Source organism: Bufo bufo, chromosome 1 (genome assembly GCF_905171765.1).
Source record: "Bufo bufo chromosome 1, aBufBuf1.1, whole genome shotgun sequence".
Lineage (NCBI taxonomy): Eukaryota > Metazoa > Chordata > Amphibia > Anura > Bufonidae > Bufo > Bufo bufo.
In genome coordinates, this window is record NC_053389.1 from 175477895 (window position 1) to 175502623 (window position 24729).

Consider the following 24729-nt stretch of genomic DNA (forward strand, 5'->3'; position numbering starts at 1 on the left):
GTCCTATTATTGTCTGCATTACGGACAAGGATAGTACAGTTCTATGAAGGGCCAGCTGTTCTGTTCCGCAAAATACGGAATGCACACGGATGTCATCCGTATTTTATGCGGACCGCAAAATACATACGGTCGTGTGCATGATCCCTTAGGACTACTCTATGAAGCTTCTTCCTGATGATTTATGCAATATTCATAATGACTGGAGGGACACTGTAAAGTAGGCATGTGTTCTGATAAATCGTTATCTAGAAATAGGGAGGGAGGCTGTAATTGGCAGTGTTATAGAAGTTACCGAACATTAGCTATGAAACTGATGACCCTGCACCGATAAATCATATCTGGCAGAGGATTAGTAAAAGATTGCTCAGCAGGTCACGATCCTGAGCAAGGTGAAGGAATCTAATGCAGCCTTTCAATTGTTGGTGTTACTTTGAGGCTGCACCTCTGAGATACACATTATTTTAGTATTCATACTAGGGTAAATGTAACTAATACGGGGAATCATAGGTATTTTGTTTGAAAAGTTTATTTTTTGAGCCTTTAAAAATATATTTAGCTGGGACATGATCAATGGTCCATATGCGTTCATCTGAGCCATGATTACCACATGGGAATTACTGCTTAGTGCTGTGCTTCGCCTGTACTAGCCCTGGTTTCCCAGCAAGTACAGGTAAATCACTGCAATTAGTGGTAAACCGCATGCAGCACTACAAGGGATTTTATAATTGATGGTCTGGACCTACACAGCTTCGTCCATTGTGGCTGAAGTAACCACCTCCTTCCACCACGCAGTGTACAGAGCTGTGTAGTTCTGGTGTCGGAGCTACTCCAGAACAGCTCAGCAGGATTGCAGGGGGTCCGACTCTCACTATTCTGATAGTGATGGCTTATCTTGAGAATAGATCATCAATATTAAGATCTTAGAATACTCCTTAAAGGGGTTTTCCGGGATTAAACTATTATGTTCCATTAATCTCAATAGCGGAAAGGGAAAATGCTGGTGTGAAAGTATCCTCAACTGTGTGCATAGGACGCAGAGACAGCTGTTTGTAATGGTGATTAGTGAAGCAGGGAGCTGTCCGCTCCTCGCTTCACCATTCACCTAAGCAGCAAGCACTCCCCAGCAGCACAATGTACTTTCACACATCGCACTGCTGCTGAAGGAGGAGCGCACAGCTGATTCCCAGTCGGCACTGCTCCTTCTACACATCCCAGCAGTGTGATGTGTTTTTTAGGACAGGAAAAAAAACGGATTTGGTCACTTTCTGTTTTTCGATTTAATACAACCGTATCTGAACGGAACGGATGCAGCCAATTGTATTAAAGGGGTTTTCTTATCATGGACAATGGGGGCATATCGCTAGGATATGCCCCCATTATCTTTTATGTGCGGGTCCCACCGCTGGGACCCGCACCTATATCGAGGAAGGAGCCCCCGCAAGTAAAGGAAGGCGCACTGCACATGTGCACATAGAAATGAATGGGAGCGGGGGCCGCGCATGTGCTGTACGCTCCTATTCACTTCTATGGGGAGCCGGCTTGGTGGTGGCCGGTGCGGAGTCCTCCAGCCACTATCGTTCTCGATATAGGTGCGGGTCCCAGCGGTGGGACCCGCACCTAAAAGATAATGGGGGCATATCCTAGCGATATGCCCCCATTGTCCATGATGAGACAACCTCTTTAAATAAAACTTATGCGTTTTCCTCCGGTTTTGATATCCTCTTCTGGATCTCAAAACGGGAGAGGAAATTGCAGATGTAAAAGTAGCCTAAGTATCAGTAACAATAAACCACTGTTGTGTCATGCATTTCATATTTCCCATAGATCTTCAGCTGACATGTTGAGCTGGTGCCTTTACTAAAAAAAAAACACGGCAAAAAATGCCACTAAAAATGCAACAGTACAGAAAAACACTGGCAAAAACCTATGTGTGAAAGCACCCTCTCGGCCAGTAGCGATGCAGTTGACAATCTCACCACTATGGCACCTAAAATTGGCATCTGCAGTTTACTGTGCTTGTTTTGTTTCAGTTCACATTTTCTGAACCAGAATTCTGGAGCATTTTAGCAGTAAATTGTATCAGGTCAGTGTATATTTCATGCAGGATACTGGACATCACATGTGTAATTAACTTAACCTGTTTGTGATTTTCAGCTTTCTTGCTATGATATGTGGGCCTGGGCTCTGTTACCGATTTGCCTGATGGTATGGGCCACTGCTGGAATATGGGTGGTGTAAGTTATTTTACAATGAACTTTATCTATGTAGCCTGATATTAGACTTTTTGGGGGAGATTTATCAAACTGGTGTAAAGTAGAACTGGCTTAGTTGCCCATAGCAACCAATTAGATTTCACCCTTCATTTTCCAAAGAAGCTGTCAAAAATGAAAGGTGCAATCTTATTGGTTGATATGGGCAACTGAATCAATTCTACTTTACACCAGTTTGATAAATCTCCCCCTTTGTTCCTTGTCGACTCTTGTTTCTCTAGACATCCACATCGTTCTATAAATCCATGTAGTCGTGTAATTTTTGTTAAAGTCAATGTTCACCCTTCAATACTACGGTAGATTTATAATGGTCAGAGCAATTGCCTGTATATACATAAGGGGTCATTTATGAAACTGGTGTAAAGTAGAACTACACCTTTCATTTTGGACAGCTCCTTTAGAAAATGAAAGGTGGAATCTATAGTAAATACACTGCTCAAAAAAATAAAGGGAACACTTAAACAACACAATGTAACTCCAAGTCAATCACACTTCTGTGAAATCAAACTGTCCACTTAGGAAGCAACACTGAGTGACAATCAATTTCACATGCTGTTGTGCAAATGGGATAGACAACACGTGGAAATTATAGGCAATTAGCAAGACACCCCCAATAAAGGAGTGGTTCTGCAGGTGGTAAACACAGACCACTTCTCAGTTCCTATGCTTCCTGGCTGATGTTTTGGTCACTTTTGAATGCTGGCGGTGCTTTCACTCTAGTGGTAGCATGAGACGGAGTCTACAACCCATACAAGTGGCTCAGGTAGTGCAGCTTATCCAGGATGGCACATCAATGCGAGCTGTGGCAAGAAGGTTTGCTGTGTCTGTCAGCGTAGTGTCCAGAGCATGGAGGCGCTACCAGGAGACAGGCCAGTACATCAGGAGACGTGGAGGAGGCCGTAGGAGGGCAACAACCCAGAAGCAGGACCGCTACCTCCGCCTTTGTGCAAGGAGGAACAGGAGGAGCACTGCCAGAGCCCTGCAAAATGACCTCCAGCAGGCCACAAATGTGCATGTGTCTGCTCAAACGGTCAGAAACAGACTCCATGAGGGTGATATGAGGGCCCGACGTCCACAGGTGGGGGTTGTGCTTACAGCCCAACACCGTGCAGGACGTTTGGCATTTGCCAGAAAGCACCAAGATTGGCAAATTCGCCACTGGCGCCCTGTGCTCTTCACAGATGAAAGCAGGTTCACACTGAGCACATGTGACAGACGTGACAGAGTCTTGAGACGCCGTGGAGAACGTTCTGCTGCCTGCAACATCCTCTAGCATGACCGGTTTGGCATTGGGTCAGTAATGGTGTGGGGTGGCATTTCTTTGGAGGGACGCACAGCCCTCCATGTGCTCACCAGAGGTAGCCTGACTGCCATTAGGTACCGAGATGAGATCCTCAGACCACTTGTGAGACCATATGCTGGTGTGGTTGGCCCTGGGTTCCTCCTAATGCAAGACAATGCTAGACCTCATGTGGCTGGAGTGTGTCAGCAGTTCCTTCAAGACGAAGGCATTGATGCTATGGACTGGCCCGCCCGTTCCCCAGACCTGAATCCAATTGAGCACATCTGGGACATCATGTCTCGCTCTATCCACCAACGTCACGTTGCACCACAGACTGTCCAGGAGTTGGCAGATGCTTTAGTTCAGGTCTGGGAGGAGATCCCTCAGGAGACCGTCCGCCACCTCATCAGGAGCATGCACAGGCGTTGTAGGGAGGTCATACAGGCACGTGGAGGCCACACACACTACTGAGCCTCATTTTGACTTGTTTTAAGGACATTACATCAAAGTTGGATCAGCCTGTAGTGTGTTTTTCCACTTTAATTTTGAGGGTGACTCCAAATCCAGACCTCCATGGGTTGAAAAATTTGATTTCCATTTTTTTATTTTTGTGTGATGCTGTTGTCAGCACATTCAACTATGTAAAAAACAAAGTATTTCAGAAGAATATTTAATTAATTCAGATCTAGGATGTGTTATTTTTGTGTTCCCTTTATTATTTTGAGCAGTGTATATAGGGGCACACTCAAATGGGGGCACTATATCCACAAGGTGGATGTAATTTATTAAAACATATACAGATAAAATACTATAAAATGGCAAAAATGTACAAACCGGATTTCAAAAAAGTTGGGACACTATACAAATTGTGAATAAAAACTGAATGCAATGATGTGGAGGTGCCAACTTCTAATATTTTATTCAGAATAGAACATAAATCACGGAACAAAAGTTTAAACTGAGAAAATGTACCATTTTAAGGGAAAAATATGTTGAATCAGAATTTCATGGTGTCAACAAATCCCCAAAAAGTTGGGACAAGGCCATTTTCACCACTGTGTGGCATCTCCCCTTCTTCTTACAACACTCAACAGATGTCTGGGGACCGAGGAGACCAGTTTCTCAAGTTTAGAAATAGGAATGCTCTCCCATTCTTGTCTAATACAGGCCTCTAACTGTTCAATCGTCTTGGGCCTTCTTTGTTGCACCTTCCTCTTTATGATGCTCCAAATATTCTCTATAGGTGAAAGATCTGAACTGCAGACTGGCCATTTCAGTACCCGGATCCTTCTCCTACGCAGCCATTATGTTGTGATTGATGCAGAATGTGGTCTGGCATTATCTTGTTGAAAAATGCAGGGTCTTCCCTGAAAGAGATGACGTCTGGATGGGAGCATATGTTGTTCTAGAACCTGAATATATTTTTCTACATTGATGGTGCCTTTCCAGACATGCAAGCTGCCCATGCCACACGCACTCATGCAACCCCATACCATCAGAGATGCAGGCTTCTGAACTGAGCGTTGATAACAACTTGGGTTGTCCTTGTCCTCTTTGGTCCGGATGACATGGCGTCCCAAATTTCCAAAAAGAACTTTGAATCGTGACTCATCTGACCACAGAACAGTCTTCCATTTTGCCACACTCCATTTTAAATGATCCCTGGCCCAGTGAAATCGCCTGAGCTTGTGGATCTTGCTTAGAAATGGCTTCTTCTTTGCACTGTAGAGTTTCAGCTGGCAACGGCGGATGGCATGGTGGATTGTGTTCACTGACAATGGTTTCTGGAAGTATTCCTGAGCCCATTCTGTGATTTCCTTTACAGTAGCATTCCTGTTTGTGGTGCAGTGTCGTTTAAGGGCCCGGAGATCACGGGCATCCAGTATGGTTTTACGGCCTTGACCCTTACGCACAGAGATTGTTCCAGATTCTCTGAATCTTCGGATGATGTTATGCACAGTTGATGATGATAGATGCAAAGTCTTTGCAATTTTTCGCTGGGTAACACCTTTCTGATATTGCTCCACTATCTTTCTGCGCAACATTGTGGGAATTGGTGATCCTCTACCCATCTTGGCTTCTGAGAGACACTGCCACTCTGAGAAGCTCTTTTTATACCCAATCATGTTGCCAATTGACCTAATTAGTGTTAATTGGTCTTCCAGCTCTTCGTTATGCTCAAATTTACTTTTTCCAGCCTCTTATTGCTACTTGTCCCAACTTTTTGGGGATTTGTTGACACCGTGAAAATTGGAATCAATGTATTTTTCCTTTAAAATTATACATTTACTCGGATTAAACGTTTGATCTGTCATCTACGTTCTATTACAAATAAAATATTGACATTTGCCATCTCCACATCATTGCATTCAGTTTTTATTCACAATTTGTTTAGTGTCCCAACTTTTTTGGAATCCGGTTTGTATATAGCATAGGCATAGCATAACAAACAAGACCACTATATATCACTATGAAGTAAATGTTCCGTCTATTGCCCAGTACAGAACTGCTTCTCAAATAGTCCAGCATAAGGTGAATATCAGCCTAATAGTGAATTCAACCTGCCAGCACACAATATGCAGGTAGCTGTAACACTTTAGAGGAATGTATCACACTTCATCCACTATCATCAATAGCTGGCCCGCTGCTTAAGTTCAAACTCCAGGCATAGTCCGGTGCGTACTTCTCTTATATTTAATAAGCAGTCATTTGTAACAACTCCACATTGGCCACAACAACAGTGCTTAGTGAATGCGCAACTATCGAGCAAAACTCCTGACGGGAGCCGGGTCTTACCCTCCTTCACTGCGATGTTACAGCACTGATTCCAGGTGGCCGCACACCAGCGGCGTCCCACGTGGTGTGCTGAACCTGTACGTGGCGTCCCACGTGACCTGGTTGCTCTGGAGACCGAATGAGGCTCAAGTGACGTCACTGGTAAGGGATGACTTTCTCCGGATCCGAATGTCCCCGATTCTTTCTTTGTGTGATAATATTGTCTCTGCTGGATAGATGAGACACACGCTCACTCCTTACGCCAGACGCGTTTCGAGGTGCTATACCTCTTCCTCAGTGGCCAACTGAGTGAGCGTTTCCACACTCTTATAAGGGGGCTGGTATTCCCATAATGCTCCACTTTATTCAACATTGCAGAAACTCCAGAGTGGAATGGAATCTCTACAATGGCATATATATATTCAATCCTTAAAATATAGTGGATCCATGCTTTAAAACTACACAGTTTGAATGAAACACCACATCTTTTATATATAATATAGAATAAAATCAGTAAAATAATAAAATTATATAATGTATAATAGGAATTGAAGAGAATAGTGCAAATTACGCAACAATATGTGTCCCAAGTCATACCGCATAGGAAACGCATGCGGTACCGCTAACAATAAATTGTATTTACCACCAAATATAGGGCATACATCTTATAGGATAGAGGGGAAGCAACAATGTGTACAGGGAACAAATATCCTATAGTAATCTTCCATGGTTCCCTCAACCCATATCCCTCATACACTTTCATTCCTCAAGACACTCATAGGGAATGGACTGTTCTGGATACCGGAGAAGTATGTAAACTAAGGGAGCTATCTGATAGGGAGGGGAGATCGGAATGTCGATAAACGACCAGACTCCGATGTCCCATCACCACCAGACAACCCCCCCAAATCTCACAAGAATCCAAAAAGTTCCATTTCTGCGTTTAAGCCCCTCGGGATCATTGTGTCGAATTCAAAGATCCTTCGTGATTCTTGTCTTGACATGTGTGCTATGTGATTCCCACCTCTCCAAGACTGCCTGACTTTCTCAATCGCCATAAATCTTAGACCAGTGGGATCACTTTACATACTTCTCCGGGATCCAGAACAGTCCATTCCTTAGGGCGCCTATGCTATATACATTGTTGCCATTTTATAGTATTTTATCTGTATATGTTTTAATAAATTACATCCACCTTGTGGATATAGTGCCCCCATTTGAGTGTGCCCCTATATATTTACTATTGTTCACGTCTTATTTGGGCCTGAGGGTGGGCCTTTTTAGCTGAGCACCTTATCCATTCAAGGTGAGAGGTTGAGCCGCTGGTGTTTTCAATTCCTTCTATTTGAAAGGTGGAATCTGATTGGTTGTTATGGGCAACTAAGCCAGTTCTACTTTATATCAGTTTGATAAATGACCTCCATAGATTTAAAGTGGTATCCCAGTAAAATAAAAAAAGACTTGCAGCAGGATCCTATTGTAAAAAAAGAAATAAACCAGTGAAGGCCGAGTTCACATCAACGTTTCATTTTCTATTCTGATCCATCAGAGGAACAGAAAAAAAATCCTGTATTTTAAGCATCCATTATGCTCAGTTATGCACATTTTGCATCCATTTTAGCCATTTCCGCCTGAGATCCGTTAAAAAAAATACTTGAGCATAATGGATGCTTAAAATACAGTATCCAATTACTTTGTTGTTTTCTGTTCTTCTGATGGATCAGAAGAACGGAAAATGAAAGGGTGATGTGAACCTGGCCTTATTCTCCCCTCCCTGTTCGTGTTCTGATATTGCCAGGGTCTCCTCTGTACACCACTTCCTGCTCCTGTCCTTATTTGGCTGGAAATGCCACTCGCTCAGCCAATCAATGGATACAACAGTGACCTGCTTCAGCCAGTCATTGGCTGAGAAACATTTGTGGCCAATTCTTGCTGCATCAGGACAGGAAAAGAAAGTGGAGTGCAGTGGGGACCCTGGCACCAGTGGAGCGGCAGGGGACCAGGGAGGTGAATACAAAGAGTACTTGACATTGAAGCTCTGCCTCCAGTGCACACGCAGGACCAGAACCTTGCAGAATAAAACTTCATATTCAAACTACTCCTGATAATAAAAGATCTGCAAAAAATATTTTTGTCCTGCTCTCCCCACCCGCAGGGGTGCACCAAGCCTTTCTGCTGCCTGAGGCAAAAACTGAAACGGCCCCCCCATGCCAATTTCTTAACCTAACCCCTTTGCCACAATGAAAGTGCTCATTGCCAATGGCCATCCTCTGCCCCCCTCTTGCCCTTACCTGGTGCTGCCTGAGGCAATTGCCTCACCTGGCCTTATTGATGGTGCACCCCTGCCCACCCCTCTACCTAGCACTTCTGTGCTGTAACTCCTTGTCAATATAGGACATTTCGAGCTCTCTAAATTGGAGCTTGCCTGCTATAAAAAAATCTTTAGCAATAAATCTACACATTTTGGACTTAAAAATAATAGTGATGACAATAATGATCACACAAGTAGGTGGCAATTAAGAATTTACTATTTTTGTTCTTTCTGCGTTGGATCAGAATTTTTCAGACCCATCTATTAAACTCTGGGACCAACTTCCTACATAAATATAATAAGGCTGCCAAAGACATGTGAAGTATTTGGCCTCTAGTTCTTGACTTACAGTGGTATTCCGGCTGTGGCAAGCTATCCCCTATCCAGAAGATAGAGGATAACAATTAGATTGGTGGCGGTCCTACCACTGGGCCCCCAATCACGAGAATGGGTACTTTGTGCTCCATGGGGCCCCCAGAAATGAATGGACCCTCAGGTCAAGCATGTGTACTGCCGCCAAACACCCATAGAGATGAATAGAGGGATAGTGTGCTTTTTCGACCTTCCACTCCATTCATTTCGGAGGACCCCACGTGGTATGGGGTCCCCATTCCCGTGACCAGTAGGGGGTCCCAACAGTAAGAACTTCACAATTCTAAATTGATAATGTGCAACAACCGGAATAACCCTTAAAGGGTATCTGTCAGCTCCAAAACACCACCTAAATTATAGTAAGCAATGTATAGTGTAAGTGGTGCTGAGTCAAATTATGTCATTTTTATCTTCATGCTCATTTGTATTCTGATGTTGTGCTCCCACAAAACAGCAGTAAAACACATTGCATTTTACTGCTGGTTTGTTGGAGCATGAACATAAAAATTACATAACCGCACCTCTCGCAGTAAATGTCACTTGGTCTCAAGTGCAGAACATGTCAGTACTGTAACTAGTATCTGGACTATTGCTTGGCCCCCAATTTTTATATCAGTCCATATTAGACTGTTAATCTTGTTACTTCACCCTCAATGCTGTCTTTTCTGGCTGAAACACTGTTTTGTTATTGCACTCTTCTCATGTTTTGTTCTGTCTTAGGTATGGGATAGCCGTGTCCAATGGCTCAGTCAATCTGACAGAGAATTTTCCTTATATCAGGTGATTATGTATTAATGTGCACATTAGATTTAGTGGCAGGGTTACGCAAAGAAATCACAGGGTTAAGGGCTCATGCACACGAACTGGGTTAAGGGTTAAGTGCTCATGCCCACCGGGCCCGAATCACAGAACAGCAGGTCCACAATATGTGGGCACCAGCCTTTTGTGCATCGCATCACTTGAATGGGTCCGCAATCCGGAAGGTGCCGTGTGGAGCGGCGGCACAAAAGCACTACTGAGGTTCTATTTTTTTGCGATGTGGACAGATCACGGACCCATTCAAGTTGAATTGGTCTGCATCCGTCTGCGGCAGCAACACTAATGGTGCCCAATGCATGGAATGGGCGGCACACGTTTGTGTGCATGAGCCTTAAGGGTCTATTCACACGACTGTATTTCTTGGTCCGCATCTGTTCCACAATTTTGCGGAACAGGTGCGGACCCATTCATTTTAATGGTGCCACAAAGGATACAGATAGGACACCATGTTCTGTTCGCATCCATAATTCTGTTCCGCGAACCTGAAAAAAAGACATAACATCGTGGACAAGAATCAGCATTTCTATCATAGGGCTGGCCGTGTGCATTCTGCAAAATTCAAAACACACACGGTCGGCACCCATGTTTTGCGGATCCTTAGGATAACAAAAGTCCTTAGGATAACAAAATCCAGACCCCCTGCCTAAATAAAAAGTCTACCATGAAACTAACCTGGTCATCTTTTTGGAAGATATTCCCGCTCTATAAGTATCCCAATATTAAGTGTGCGCTTACAAATTCCAGCCAATAAGTTTGCGCCAGTGACATAATTTGTGCTTTACGTGGCAACCACATAGTTGAAGGGTTATTATGGTTTCAGCAAATAAAGATAATTTTTTGTATGATGGAAAAGTTGCACTATTTTCCAAAATAGTTTCTGTATAAATTCCTTGCTTTAGCTTTTTTTTTTTTATTAAATAAATATGGGTATATGTCTTTAAAAGGGTTTTCCAAGATTTTATAACTTATGACCTATTCTCTGGATAGGTCATTAGTATCTGATCGGTGGGGGTCCGACACCTGGGACCCCTGCCGATCAGCTGTTTGAGAAGGCACTGGTGCTTACAGTGAGCGCTGCTGCCTTCTTCATGCTCATCAAGCACAGCACCGTACATTGTGTAGCGGCTGTGCTTGGTATCGCAGTTTAGCTCCATTCGCTTGAATGGGGCTGAGCTGTGCCTAGGCCATATGACCGCTGGTCGTCACAGGCCTAAGAAAAGCTGTAAGAGGGCCGCGGCACTACTGCGAGAGCTGGTGCTTTCTCAAACAGCTGATTGGCAGGGTCTCAGGTGTTGGACCCCCACCGATCAGACACTGAGGATAGGTCATCAGTTACAAAGTCTTGAAAACCCTTTTAAATTCCTGCTTGTCTGGAGTTTTGGCACAGCACAGAATCTCACCTGACACCCTCAGTCAAACCATCAGTCAGGCCAGGAGTTAGGCTTGTATTACATTAAACAATTTTGCAAGCTATTTGTCGGGAAGGAAGCATTCCTTCCCAGCAATCGCCTGCTCGTTAGTGGAGGAGACCACTGCTATTACATGCAGTCATCTCCTCCACAGTATAAGAAGGAGCGATCACTAATGCCATCGCTTGTCCCCATACTGACTCAATGTCTTTAATGTGGTCGTACTGCTAAAATTAAAAATTCTAAAAAGGTTGTCTCTGAATGTTTAGTTTAAAAATAATACCTCTAGTCTTTCTGATGGAAGTCTAAATAAATGGTGCTACTGTCCATCGTACCATTATACCTACAGCCACAAGGGCACTACAACAAAGAGTTGCAATGTTATTCTGTGATGTAGGGTTTTCTAGAACTGCATTGGAGTTGTAGACATTTTATTGCTTCTTTGCACAATAAAAGGATGAAGGCTGTATCCATCTTTGCAACCATTTCTATTATTGCTCTGATGCACCTTAAATGAGAAATAAAAAACTTCATTAAAAAGCTCTACTGTTTTGTGTCCATAACTGCTATGCAAACATACCATCCCCATAGTAACAGACTACAAGCAAACCCCATGTAGTCTGATACTGCGCTCATTCTCGCAATCACCTGTAGCCTATTTCTTGTTAAAGGGGTTTTTCATTTCCAACACCTTATCCACAGGGTATAGGAAAATTGTTTGATCATCGGGGGTCTGACTGCTGGGGCCCCTGTTAATAATTATAACAGTGTGGGGAACAGGGCCTGTGTTCCCCTATTTGAATTGAATGGCGGACACACATGCATGCTGCTGCTCAATTCAACGATATGTAACTGCTGGAGAAAGCCGTTCACATCACTGTTTAGTTTTCTGTTCTTTTGATCCGTCAGAAGAACAACAAAATAAACAAAAAAAACAGATCCTGTATTTTAAGCATCTGTTATGATCAATTATGCACATTTTGCATGTTTGCACATTTTGCATGTTGCTGTTTTTGCCATTTTAGTCTGAGATCCGTTATTTTAGATGGAAATGATGGATCAGAAGAACGGAAAACTAAACGGTGATGTGAACCTGGCCTAACAAGCACTTGGCTACCTCTGACAGCCCTATAAAGCTGAATGGAGCAGCAACGTGCATACATGTCTATTGCTTTAGAACGGGGGAATAGGGGATAAGTTCTTGTAATGGGACAAACTTGTACCAAATGTACGTTTGGACAAATATATGGCTGCATAGAAGCTGTAGACACAAAACTGTAGAATAGTTTAAATGTAAACTACTTGCAAAGTTGCATCATTTTTCATTTTTAGACACATTGGAGAAGTAAAAAAATGGACACAAAGGTGAAAATAGACTTATAGTTATGGAGTAAAAAATACTTCTATAGTACTGACTATATGATCTTTTTTGGACAGTACATGTGGGTCATACCCTCCCCAGAGCTGTATATTTGGCCAAGTTCTTAATGTAGGTGCAATGTTCGGTAAGTACTATTTTGTATGTTAAGAGCAGCTACTGTTTATTTATACTCACATGTAGGACTGTAATGATAATTCTGTGGCATGTTTACTGCGTTATCTACTTATCATGGCTCGATATTTAGTTTCATATACTTTCCTTTTACTACTCATCCCCTCCCAGATGCCATGAATTTATTTAAAGGAACATTAAACCTAGAAGTGAATGATAAAAAGAAATAGTTTTTGTGTTTGACAGTCTGAAGAATTTTTCAACTCTTGAAGCAAATTCTTGTTGAAATCGTACTAGAAGGGATCAATCTTCTACTAATACCTTTCAGGTTTAGAGGTGGAGTTTAAAATTTTTGTTCTGCCAATACAGACAGAGCAGTATAGCGGAACTGCTTCTGCAACTGTAACGTAACGTGAATTCAAAATATTTGAGAATGAATAAGCTGACGCAGGCTAAGTGAACAAATATATGTACCAAGTTTGATTAAATATAACATAACATAAACAAATCACATACTGAATAATACAAAGTAAATACATTACTATCCTAAATGGGGTGGAGACTACATCGATCATGCTATAACACATGGCTGTCTACCATGTTATAACATATGACCGACACACCAGAGTGTAGAAAAGATACGGCCAACTTAGGATAAAGGTCTTGGTAGATTCTCCTGAATATATGTGTGCCATGAGTTTAAACCTTTTAGCCCCTCCCCTGCAGCACACATATCTCTGAGATCACTCAGGAATGTGGTCTTATCAGCACAATTTCATCAGGAAATGACTGCTTAACCAATCACTGGCCACAGCTGTAACCTTCCTCAGCCATTGATTGGTGTGGGTCAAGAGGTGTCTGGAAGCGGAAGCTGGCAAGGGACCAGTATGCATAGGAGTGGCGGGGGATTGGTAAGGTGAGTATAACATTATTTTTCAAGGTACTGACCTTTTTAATAAAAGTTTTAAGATGGACAAGCCCCTTAACATGTTACATTGTTGTAATTTAAAAAACACTAATCTAATCCAATTTATGTTTCTTTGTCAGTGATCTGGATCTGCGCCATACGATTTCAGCAAATCAGAGATTACGACTGCCATTCTAAAGTAAATTCTGTGGGCCTTGCTCTGGGATTTCTTTGCGCTTTAGGAACTTCTATGGTTGGTAATTTTCAGGTGAGTCTTACAATGACATCTAATATATATTTAAGGTTGGACTGGCCCACCAAAGTACCAGATGATCCTTTGGTGAGCCCAGTGTATGAAGCCAATATGGGCCCTAAAAGTCCAAGAGAATTGCATTTGGGGCTGCCTTATGAGCTAATCACTGTCCACTTGGGTCTATGTCTTAGGTTTTGAATCACAGACTTTATCAATGATATAGGGATTGGGCCCCGGGAGTAATTTCCTCTGGTGGGCCCCAAGGAACTCCAATCCAACACTGTATATACCTCTTGTATAGTGCTGGGGGATATATAGCCACTGTTTCCATAGACATCACTGTATCTAGATTTGATGTTGTATTAGTACATAGTAATAAGAAACGATCACTGTTGACCCCAAATCTTCATTTATTTTAAAGTAAGGTACATTCAGGACACCATTAAGCCTGTCCCAGCATTTCTCAACTGCTTAAACACTTCCTGAGTAGTGATGTTCCAGGAATAACAGAAATTCCACACTTTAGAAACAATCAGATAACCCTGGATATGGGAAAGCAAACAGGCCAAAACAAAGTCTTTCCTCCTTTAACTTTCAGGCTTCTATGGAAAACCAAAAATGCAACAAATAGTGAAGCACCGTCACATCAGTTGAAGTAGAAAGGATTTATTATACTCGCAATATAAAAGTCGATAACAAGCAGTGTATATAAAAAATCAAACACCCGACCCGGGTTTCGCTCCGAAAAGCTTTGTCAGGGGTATCTAATCCGCCCATTCCGGGGCGGTCTTTTAAACAGACAGGTAGGTATACGCCCATCTCTCCGAGACGTCATAACCCAATAAAACTTGTTTACAAATTACAGCACTAAATCCATAAAACTGTAAAATATCAAAGATACATAAACAAAGATAAACCCATAATACACACCAGATTTAATAGTCGGTCTTCACATCTCCCACATATCAGTTTGTAGTGATCCTATAGGCCAATCCTAAACCAACAACGCTACGGCTTCATTCAAAAGAGCTCTCCTACGTCACTCCCCACATGATTTCCCCACAGGATTTCATTCATCCTATCCTGGCCCTTTTTCATATAATCATACTGGCCAATCATAAGCTACACACTCCATGGCCCGCCCACCTTCATTCATGAAATAGCAATTACCTCACATGATCCTATTTAATGCTGTAATTTGTAACAAGTTTTATTGGGTTATGACGTCTCGGAGAGATGGGCGTATACCTACCTGTCTGTTTAAAAGACCGCCCCGAAATAGGCGGATTAGATACCCCTTACGAAGCTTTTCGGAGCGAAACCCAGGTCGGGTGTTTGATTTTTTATATACACTGCTTGTTATCGAATTTTATATTGCGAGTATAATAAATCCTTTCTACTTCAACTGATGTGACGGTACTTCACTATTTGTTGCATTTTTGGTTTTCCATAGAAGCCTGAAAGTGTAAGGAGGAAAGGCTTCGTTTTGGCCTGTTTGCTTTCCCATATCCACGGTTATCTGATTGTTTCTAAAGTGTGGAATTTCTGTTATTCCTGGAGCAGCGCGGTCCAACTAAGAAACGCATCCGTATATGTGAACTGTACCCACTTCACGATTGGGACATGCGACGCACCTAAGGCAATGTACTTTTGAGGCTGTTTTATATATTTTACTGAGTAGTGATGGGCGAAGTATTAAAAAATTCAATTTGGCTGCTTCGCTGCATTTTACCAAAAAGTACTTTGTCACAAAGTGCATTTTTTTGTAAGTAGTGGATAGTACAATGACAGGGAGCGCCACTCCCCGTCATTTTACCCCTCAGATGACGCGTTCATAAATGATTGCGGTATCTGATATAAATAAGAGCTTTTAAAATGAAAAAAATTAATAAAAAATACCTGATATATTTGCTCGCGACGGAACGGCCACTGCCATCTTCCTTTGAGGTCTGGCGCGAAATCTCGATCGGCCCGAGATTATGTAATTATGTAATCGTTTGGCGTGGTGACGTCACATACGCCACAGTGCATGGGATTTCAGCTGAGATCTTCGAACAAGATGGCGGCGGCTGGCCCGTTGCGAGCAAATGGATCAGGAAAGTATTATTCTTTTTGTGTTTTACCCTATTTCAGTTTAAATCGATTCGATACTGCGAAGCACAAGGGAATTCGGCTTTGCGGTAAATGTATGTATTAGGACATAGCACACCATATGTAATAGATATTAACATCTTCTTTCCACAGCAATCCAATCAACTGGAAACACACTTTGTGGGAGCCTTTCTAGCATTCGGCATCGGTAATATTTACTTCTGCATACAATCATATCTGACCTACAAAGTGAAGCCAAGACATGGTGGCAGTTGGATAGGACCACTGCGGATTACCCTCACTATTTGTTCAGTAGCATCGATGATCCTGAGTATCCTTAACATGGCAACATAGAATGCATATTTGTAGCTCCATAATTAAAGGAATCTTTGGGGTGACGCGCACATTTTTGTGTGGAAAAAGGTATAGTACAGTACCAGCAGAGATTTGACAAATAGTGCAGATTTACAGTCAGGTCCATAAATATTGGGACATCAACACAGTTTTAACATTTTTGGCTCTATACACCACCACAATGGATTTGAAATGAAACGAACAAGATGTGCTTTAACTGCAGACTGTTTAAATTAAGGGTATTTACATCCAAATCAGGTGAACGGTGTAGGAATTACAACATTTGCATATGTGCCTCCCACTTTTTAAGGGACCAAAAGTAATGGGACAGAATAATAATCATAAATCAAACTTTCACTTTTTAATATTTGGTTGCAAATCCTTTGCAGTCAGTTACAGCCTGAAGTCTGGAACGCATAGACATCACCAGACGCTGGGTTTCATCCCTGGTGATGCTCTGCCAGGCCTCTACTGCAACTGTCTTCAGTTCCTGCTTGTTCTTGGTGCATTTTCCCTTCAGTTTTGTCTTTAGCAAGTGAAATGCATGCTCAATCAGATTCAGGTCAGGTGATTGACTTGGCCATTGCATAACATTCCTCTTCTTTCCCTTAAAAAACTCTTTGGTTGCTTTTGCAGTATGCTTTGGGTCATTGCCCCTCTGCACTGTGAAGCGCCGTCCAATGAGTTCTGAAGCATTTGGCTGAATATGAGCAGATAATATTGCCCGAAACACTTCAGAATTCATCCTCCTGCTTTTGTCAGCAGTCACATCATCAATAAATACAAGAGAACCAGTTCCATTGGCAGCCATACATGCCCACGCCATGACACTACCACCACCATGCTTCACTGATGAGGTGGTATGCTTAGGATCATGAGCAGTTCCTTTCCTTCGCCATACTCTTCTCTTCCCATCACTCTGGTACAAGTGGATCTTGATCTCATCTGTCCATAGGATGTTGTTCCAGAACTGTGAAGGCTTTTTTAGATGTCGTTTGGCAAACTCTAATCTGGCCTTCCTGTTTTTGAGGCTCACCAATGGTTTACTACTTGTGGTGAACCCTCTGTATTCACTCTGGTGACGTCTTCTCTTGATTGTTGACTTTGACACACATACACCTACCTCCTGGAGAGTGTTCTTGATCTGGCCAACTGTTGTGAAGGGTGTTTCCTTCACCAGGGAAATAATTCTTCGGTCATCCACCACAGTTGTTTTCCGTGGTCTTCCAGGTCTTTTCGTGTTGCTGAGATCACCGATGCGTTCATTCTTTTTAGGAATGTTTCAAACAGTTGTTTTGGCCATGCCTAATGTTTTTGATATCTCTCTGATGGGTTTGTTTTGTTTTCTCAGCCCAATGATGGCTTGCTTCACTGATAATGACAGCTCTTTGGATCTCATCTTGAGAGTTGACAGCAACAGATTCCAAATGCAAATAGCACACTTGAAATTAACTCTGGACCTTTTATCTGCTCCTTGTAATTGGGATAATGAGGGAATAACACACACCTGGCCATGGAACAGCTGAGAAGCCAATTGTCCCATTACTTTTGGTCCCTTAACAAGTGGGAGGCACATATGCAAACTGTTGTAATTCCTACACCGTTCACCTGATTTGGTTGTAAATACTCTCAAATTAAAGCTGACTGTCTGCAGTTAAAGCACATCTTGTTCGTTTTATTTCAAATCCATTGTGGTGGTGTATAGAGCCAAAAATGTTAGAATTGTGTCGATGTCACAATATTTTTGGACCTGACTGTATGTCCCAGCAGATTTCACCCTTTTAATTGGAAAGGGTGATATCCGCAAGAGAGGTCCGCTGTATAAATTGACATGCTGTGGATTTCAACTCCACAATACCTCTCAGTTTTTTTTTACGCAGCATGTTGATGAGAATTTGCAAATTCTTTTCCACTTTGCTGGTACTGTGTGACGATGCGGATTTGCCGAATGAATCAGCTAATCAGTCACATGTGGCCCCAGCCTTTCCCAGTAATAAAGGTGCCGCAAATCACCCGATGGACGAGCGAAATAATCGTTCATGCAGACCCCTCAATCATCGTTTCTAGGCAGCAGATAGTTTTGTCTAAACAGCGATCTGCTGCCCAGAAACAATGCAGCTGTATGAGGACGAGGGGTAGCTATCGTTCATACTCATACTGTGGAGGCGATCTCTGCATGCAAATGCAGCTCTTTGCCCTCACTGAACGAACAGCCAGTTGTCAGGAAGGAATGCTTCCATCCCAATAATTGGCAGCTCCGCGGAGAGTGGAAACCCGCCTTAAGAATAATTTCAGTCGCCTATGAAAACTGTTTGGGAGTCCGAGGCAAAAAAACATAGTGTTGGGTCTACTTATTAGCCATTTAATAACAAAAACTAGTGACACGGATGATATACTGTACAGGGCCTAAGGTGGTGGTGCATTAAATAGGGATTCTTCATCTATTGCCCTTTAAATAGCTTTGTGAATATAAATATTTGGCACAGGAATTATTATTTTCAAGAACTAATACACTACAGACTAAATCAATAGGTTTAGATAGGATTTTATATGTTTTCGCCACACAGTACCTACCTTTCTCTGGTTGAATGTGTCAAACATATGACTTCTTTCAACCAGACTAATAATATAAGAAAGGATTGACAGCAATGCCACATGCACTCTGCCCTGTTTGTCCATGGGCCCACACTATATATCATGGTATGCTTTTGATTGTATGCAGAGGCACATCTATGAATCCATGAGATGAAAAATCATGGCATGCTCCAATACTTGCTTTAGGATGGAGATATTCTCCATTGTGTCGCATCATGTGGCACCACATGGTGGCACATGGAATTTGTACTGTTCTAGAAGACCAGTGCAGGGAAGTATTGCCAAGTGTGCTAGGTCTGAAATGCATATTTTGAAAAAGGGCTAGACAATATTTTACCTCTAGTGGTTTTAAATAGTTTACATGTAAACAGTCGGCCAAGATGGCAGTGATGGAAGGGAGCTTCCTTACGGTTCTTTTGAATGGTGAGGAAATAACACAGACAGAGGTGAGTAAAATCACTTTGCAGCACAAAACAAAACTTTACAAATATGTACATATGACACTCCACAGGAGGGCATGGTACTCAAGCAAACGTGAACATATTTATAAGTCTCTTAAAGACAGTACGCATATTGTTTACAGTCTGTCAATGAGGGCACACAACTTGGACGTTATACATTTGTAGTCCAGAGGCACAATAAGTTTGATGCTACCAGGGGCGGATTGGCCATGGACCTTACAGGGAAATTTCCCATTGGGTCGATGCCAAGGGGGCCACCTGGGCCCTTCTCACTGCCAGCCAGTGGAAGTTTTTGGAGATGTATTTTGTGCTGCTGGCACTATTTTGTGATAGGCTGTGGTATTTGGCTCTGTTGGGGTGGTATAATGTGCCACAATATGGTATTGCTGGCCCTGCCTTCCATCAATTTGGGCTTAACTACAAAACAGGGACACTTTTAGTATTTTTTCCACGGCCACTTTAGGTTTCCAGTCTGCCCCTGGATGCTACGCACATGAAGGCACATTCATTGCAACTACTGTATATACAGTCTGTAAGTAGTCGCAGGAGGATCTTCCAGCTACAGGTGCACGGTTAGGTCATCTGCCCACCAGGTGTCTCCACACAGTTATAAAGCCTGCATGGGGGCATTTCTCCTCCCGCTGCTCCAGTCTTTGCAGGCACTGACGTATGGAATAGGACACTGGGTCCTCTTCAACCCGGAAGTAGTAACTAGTAACCATTACTGATTATCTCTTGGGGACCCAATTTAGGTCATCAATGATCTGTTGCTTCTGGAGTCGTCCCATCCACAGGTCACTTCACCTTGCTGCAGCCATCTCACCTGCAGATGTCACTGGCCTTCGCAAAGACCGATATGATGATAGATAGATAGATAGACAGATAGATAGATAGATGTAGCAAAACTGATGCATATATACTGCAGGCAATATTTCATACAGTACCACTTCACTTACAGTTCCTTAACCAGTTTTACTAACAGTGATTGTATTTGTTCTTATAAAAATGAAAACTATAGCTGCAATATGCGAATGGATTTTAGCCATGATTTTATTCCTGCTCTTTGGGCTCTTTTGCATTGACTTCTGGTATCTTGAAGGACACTTTTTCCATGTCAAGAAAAGGAGGGCGGCTATTCCCAATGAGGTTCAAGCTTCCACTGTCACTCTTGGTTTATAAATGCCAAATTTTACCAAGCTGCTATACAAGGTTGTTTCCCGGATTGCTATGGTTGATGTATGGAGCCGTTTGAGAAGTTCTACTTATTTTAGCAGAAATCTGGACTTTTATACCATCCAGTATTGTACAAGCTATGAAGTCATGAAGTCAAGAGACTCATGCTGGATGATAGGTTTGGGTTGGGTCCTTATATATACCAGTTAAGTCTGGGCAATTGTTTTTAGGCCTGAGTCGGACAAAACTATTTTGTGTACAACCAGCATGCAACTGATGCCAAAACTGCTCCTACAGGAAAGCGTGTGTTCAGTTCAGGTATCAATTACCTTCTGGAGAGATACAAAGCTGGATCGTTCGACATATGTGAAGGGGACCCTTGATACATGTCAGTACAAGACTGTATAATATAGACAGTACATTATACTGTCAGAAAAATATGTCAGGTTTGCACATTTTGAGAACTCAGGTATTGTGGTTTAACTTATTTTTGTCACATACATTTCAGTTAAACAAAAGACTAAAATACAAAAATTGCATACTAGGAAATAAAAGACATATTGGGATTGAGTCAATATTAGGCTTGGTTCACCAAAAATGCAGATAAAGGAAAGATTTCCCTATATTTACAATTCCGTTTCTTCTGCTCACTTTCATGTTGTAATTTTTACCATTAATGCAGTGAGCCTATGGTATTTTCTAAGTGTTACTAATATATCAGTAGGATATGCAGCCTATTATTGGGCATCCAACTGATAAAAGGAAAAAGGGCACTTTGCCTACAATTTCAGCTCAGCCTTTCCACTTAAAGAAGTTGTCCAGCCTAGACTATGACAACTCCAATGCTTATAATATGTGGCCAGTTTGAACAAAAAACTGTTTCGGTGTTGTTCAAAGTCCCAGCATTCTTGTACCTCTGCCCCATTCCCAACTGCTTTTGGTTCCTGCTGAACCAAAAGTGGTGGGACCAATGACTGCTGCCGCCAGGCACTAGCCTCAGCAGTCATGTGTATTAGAACTATATTTCATTGATAGTAGCTAGTGCTAACACTTGTGACCAACAAGACCGATAACTAGCAGAGACTGGAAGCAGCCAAGAACAGGAAAGTGGTGCGGGAATGGCAGGATCGCAGACAGCTTTTTAAAAAAATTGGCTATAGGTTATGACCATTTTGGGTTGTCAACCCCTATGCCGGACAGCACCATTAATTCAATGTGCTTCAATACCAGACACAGTCAATGGATCAGGATGGAGTTGTGCCTGGTAAAACTATAAAGATGCTGTTCTGCTCCTTCTCTTCATTGTGGTGATCTTTGGGGGTCCTAGTAGTCAGACTCCCACTGACCACTGAGATATACAGTTGTGTTCAAAATTATTCAACCCCCAATGCTGTAAAGGGTTTTAGGGAATTTAGTGTACATTTGTAATTGTGTTCAGAATGAAATCTTACAAGGACTTTTTAAAGAACCAAATGCAACTAAAATGACATCAATTGTTTTTGTAATACAGTATTAAATGTTTTTTTTTGTGATTTCTTCATTGACACAATTATTCAACCCCTTAAAGACTACCACTCTTAAGAACAGAGGTTCATTCAAGTGTTTTCGATCAGGTATTGAAAACACCTGTGGATGTCAAAGAGCAGCAATCAAGCATAATAAGCACCAATTAGGCAGATTTAAAAGGACTGTGATACTCAGCTCCTTCTAGACATTTACTGGTGTGTTTACAAACATGGTGAAGTCAAGAGAATGGTCCAGGAAGACAAGAGAAGAGGTGATTTCTCTTCACAGGAAGGGCAATGGCTATAAGAAGATTGCTAAGATGTTAAACATACCAAGAGACACCATAGGAAGCATCATTCGCAAATTCAAGGCAAAGGGCACTGTTGAAACGCTACCTGGTCGTGGCAGAAAGAAGATGCTGACTTCGACTGCTGTGCGCTACCTGAAGCGCAAAGTGGAGAAAAGTCCCTGTGTGACTGCTGAGGAACTGAGATTTGTCAGATGTGGGTACTGAAGTTTCAGCTCAGACAATAAGGCGCACACTGCGTAATGAAGGCCTCCATGCCAGAACTCCCAGGCGCACCCCCTTGCTGTCTCCAAAGAATAAGAAGAGTCGACTGCAGTATGCCAAAAGTCATGTGGACAAACCACAAAGGTTTTGGGATAGTGTTCTGTGGACTGATGAAACAAAATTAGAACTGTTTGGGCCCATGGATCAACGCTATGTTTGGAGGAGGAAGAACAAGGCCTATGAAGAAAGGAACACCTTGCCTACTGTGAAGCATGGCGGGGGGTCAATCATGCTTTGGGGCTGTTTTGCTTCTACAGGTACAGGGAAGCTTCAGCGTGTGCAAGGTACCATGAATTCTCTTCAGTACCAGGAGATATTGGATGAAAATGTGATGCAGTCCGTCACAAACCTGAGGCTTGGGAGACGTTGGACCTTTCAACAGGACAATGATCCCAAGCATACCTCCAAGTCCACTAGAGCATGGTTGCAGATTAAAGGCTGGAACATTTTGAAGTGACCATCGCAGTCACCAGACTTAAATCCGATTGAGAACCTCTGGTGGGACTTAAAGAAAGCAGTTGCAGCACACAAGCCTAAGAATGGGACTGAACTGGAGGCTTTTGCCCATGAAGAATGGGCGAAGATACCCGTAGATCGCTGCAAGACACTTATGTCAAGCTATGCTTCACGTTTAAAAGCTGTTATAACTGGAAAAGGATCTTGTACTAAGTACTAAGATTGAATGTCACTTGGGGGATGAATAAAACTGATAATGATGTGAGCACAGAAAAGACATTTGTGGTTATTTCATTATAAATGTTATGTTATATTTGTCTGACTTACAAGTGCCTCTTTGATTTAATTGTAAACAAGATGACTGAAATGATCAAAATCAATGTCAAACTGGCCAAAACACTCAATTTCAGTGGGGGTTGAATAATTTTGAACACAACTGTACAGCGGCATTAATATTTGACATGGAAAAACCCTTTAAGATTAGGGCATATGCTCACCCTAGGACACTATTTTTCAAATTAAATCTATAATTTTGTAAATACATTATTTATCTTGCACTAATACTGCACTCACTATTCTGCTTGTTATTGAAAACAGCCTATAAATGTTCTTAACGGACACATCTCCAACAGCTTACCTAAGCTCCTATAATGCAGTTGGGATTTTGAATGTAATTATAAACAGTAAAATCGTTTACAAAGTTAAATGTCTGTAAGTATCCATGTAGTGCTCTGTGGGCAGATATCTTAGGAGTCAAATTACCAATTTATAAGTGGGGACAAGAACTTTACATTTCATATTTCTTCTGAAAACAACAGTATCACATGCAGGGCATTACTAAAGGTTAAATTAATAGTCAGTGTTCGATACTAGATCACAATTTGGGGGATACTATATCTCCTTATGTAGAGTGCCTAATCGGAGTGAGGAGTCTTATAGGCCAGGCAACACTCCTCTGGAATTCTGGGAAGAGGGTATGCAAAGAGGCTCTTAGCAAGCTCTGCCTCTAATGCCACGAGAGGTAATGTAGCCTATAAGACTCTTCACACCGCTTAGGTGCTCTCCATAAAGAGACATAGTATCCCTCAAATCCTGATCTAGGCCTCTCAGACAGTTTAGTTAGTACTCTCTGCTCTGCGCTGATGAGGGACAATCACCCCAAAACAGCTGTCTGCAGGTGCAGTGCTGGCTTAAATATTATCCAAGTCATGTCTCAAAGCCAGTTTACCTTGCCGATCGACTCATAGGATATCTACCTTACATTTGGTGGCATTAGAGGCAAAGTTGCTAATCTTTTCATACTAGATCACAACACGTTCCTTGTAAACTTGACATTTTTTTCACCATACTTTAGAGCAAGTTCAGACAACCAGTGACCAGCAAAAACTTGCTTCCAGGTTGTCATTGTCCTCTATGGAGACCAGATGGCTGTTGCATGAGAAACTTCCTGCAGTGGATGTCCATGGTGTCCTCTTTTAAAAAGGAGCAGGTCACCTTACTGTGGTTCCCTTGGATGTCTAGCACAAGGGTTTTTATGTGTATCAGACATTTGCAGCACTTCCTGGCCGAAAGTTGCCTGTTCCTACCCTAAGGGTTTATTCACACGTCTGTAGTGTATTGCGGATCTGCAAT

General features: G+C 42.2%; 1 protein-coding gene across 1 annotated transcript; it reads left to right on the forward strand.

The window, feature by feature from the left end:
• The first annotated feature begins 2158 nt into the window (after positions 1-2158).
• TMEM150B (transmembrane protein 150B) lies at positions 2159-20570 on the forward strand. The gene is made up of 6 exons (XM_040432314.1): positions 2159-2234; positions 9731-9790; positions 12676-12743; positions 13778-13905; positions 16135-16312; positions 20374-20570. Exons 1-6 carry the CDS (start codon positions 2170-2172, stop codon positions 20568-20570), a joined length of 696 nt encoding a protein of 231 aa, XP_040288248.1. The 5' UTR covers positions 2159-2169.
• The last annotated feature ends 4159 nt before the right edge of the window (positions 20571-24729 follow it).

What these genes read in the sequence shown, in the direction of transcription:
- TMEM150B (XM_040432314.1), top strand. Translation starts at nt 2,170, where the DNA reads ATGTGGGCCTGGGCTCTGTTACCGATTTGCCTGATGGTATGGGCCACT. An exon ending in ACTGCTGGAATATGGGTGGT is followed by an intron (nt 2,235 to 9,730) that starts GTAAGTTATTTT and finishes GTTCTGTCTTAG; the next exon opens with GTATGGGATAGCCGTGTCCA. An exon ending in GAGAATTTTCCTTATATCAG is followed by an intron (nt 9,791 to 12,675) that starts GTGATTATGTAT and finishes TTTTTTGGACAG; the next exon opens with TACATGTGGGTCATACCCTC.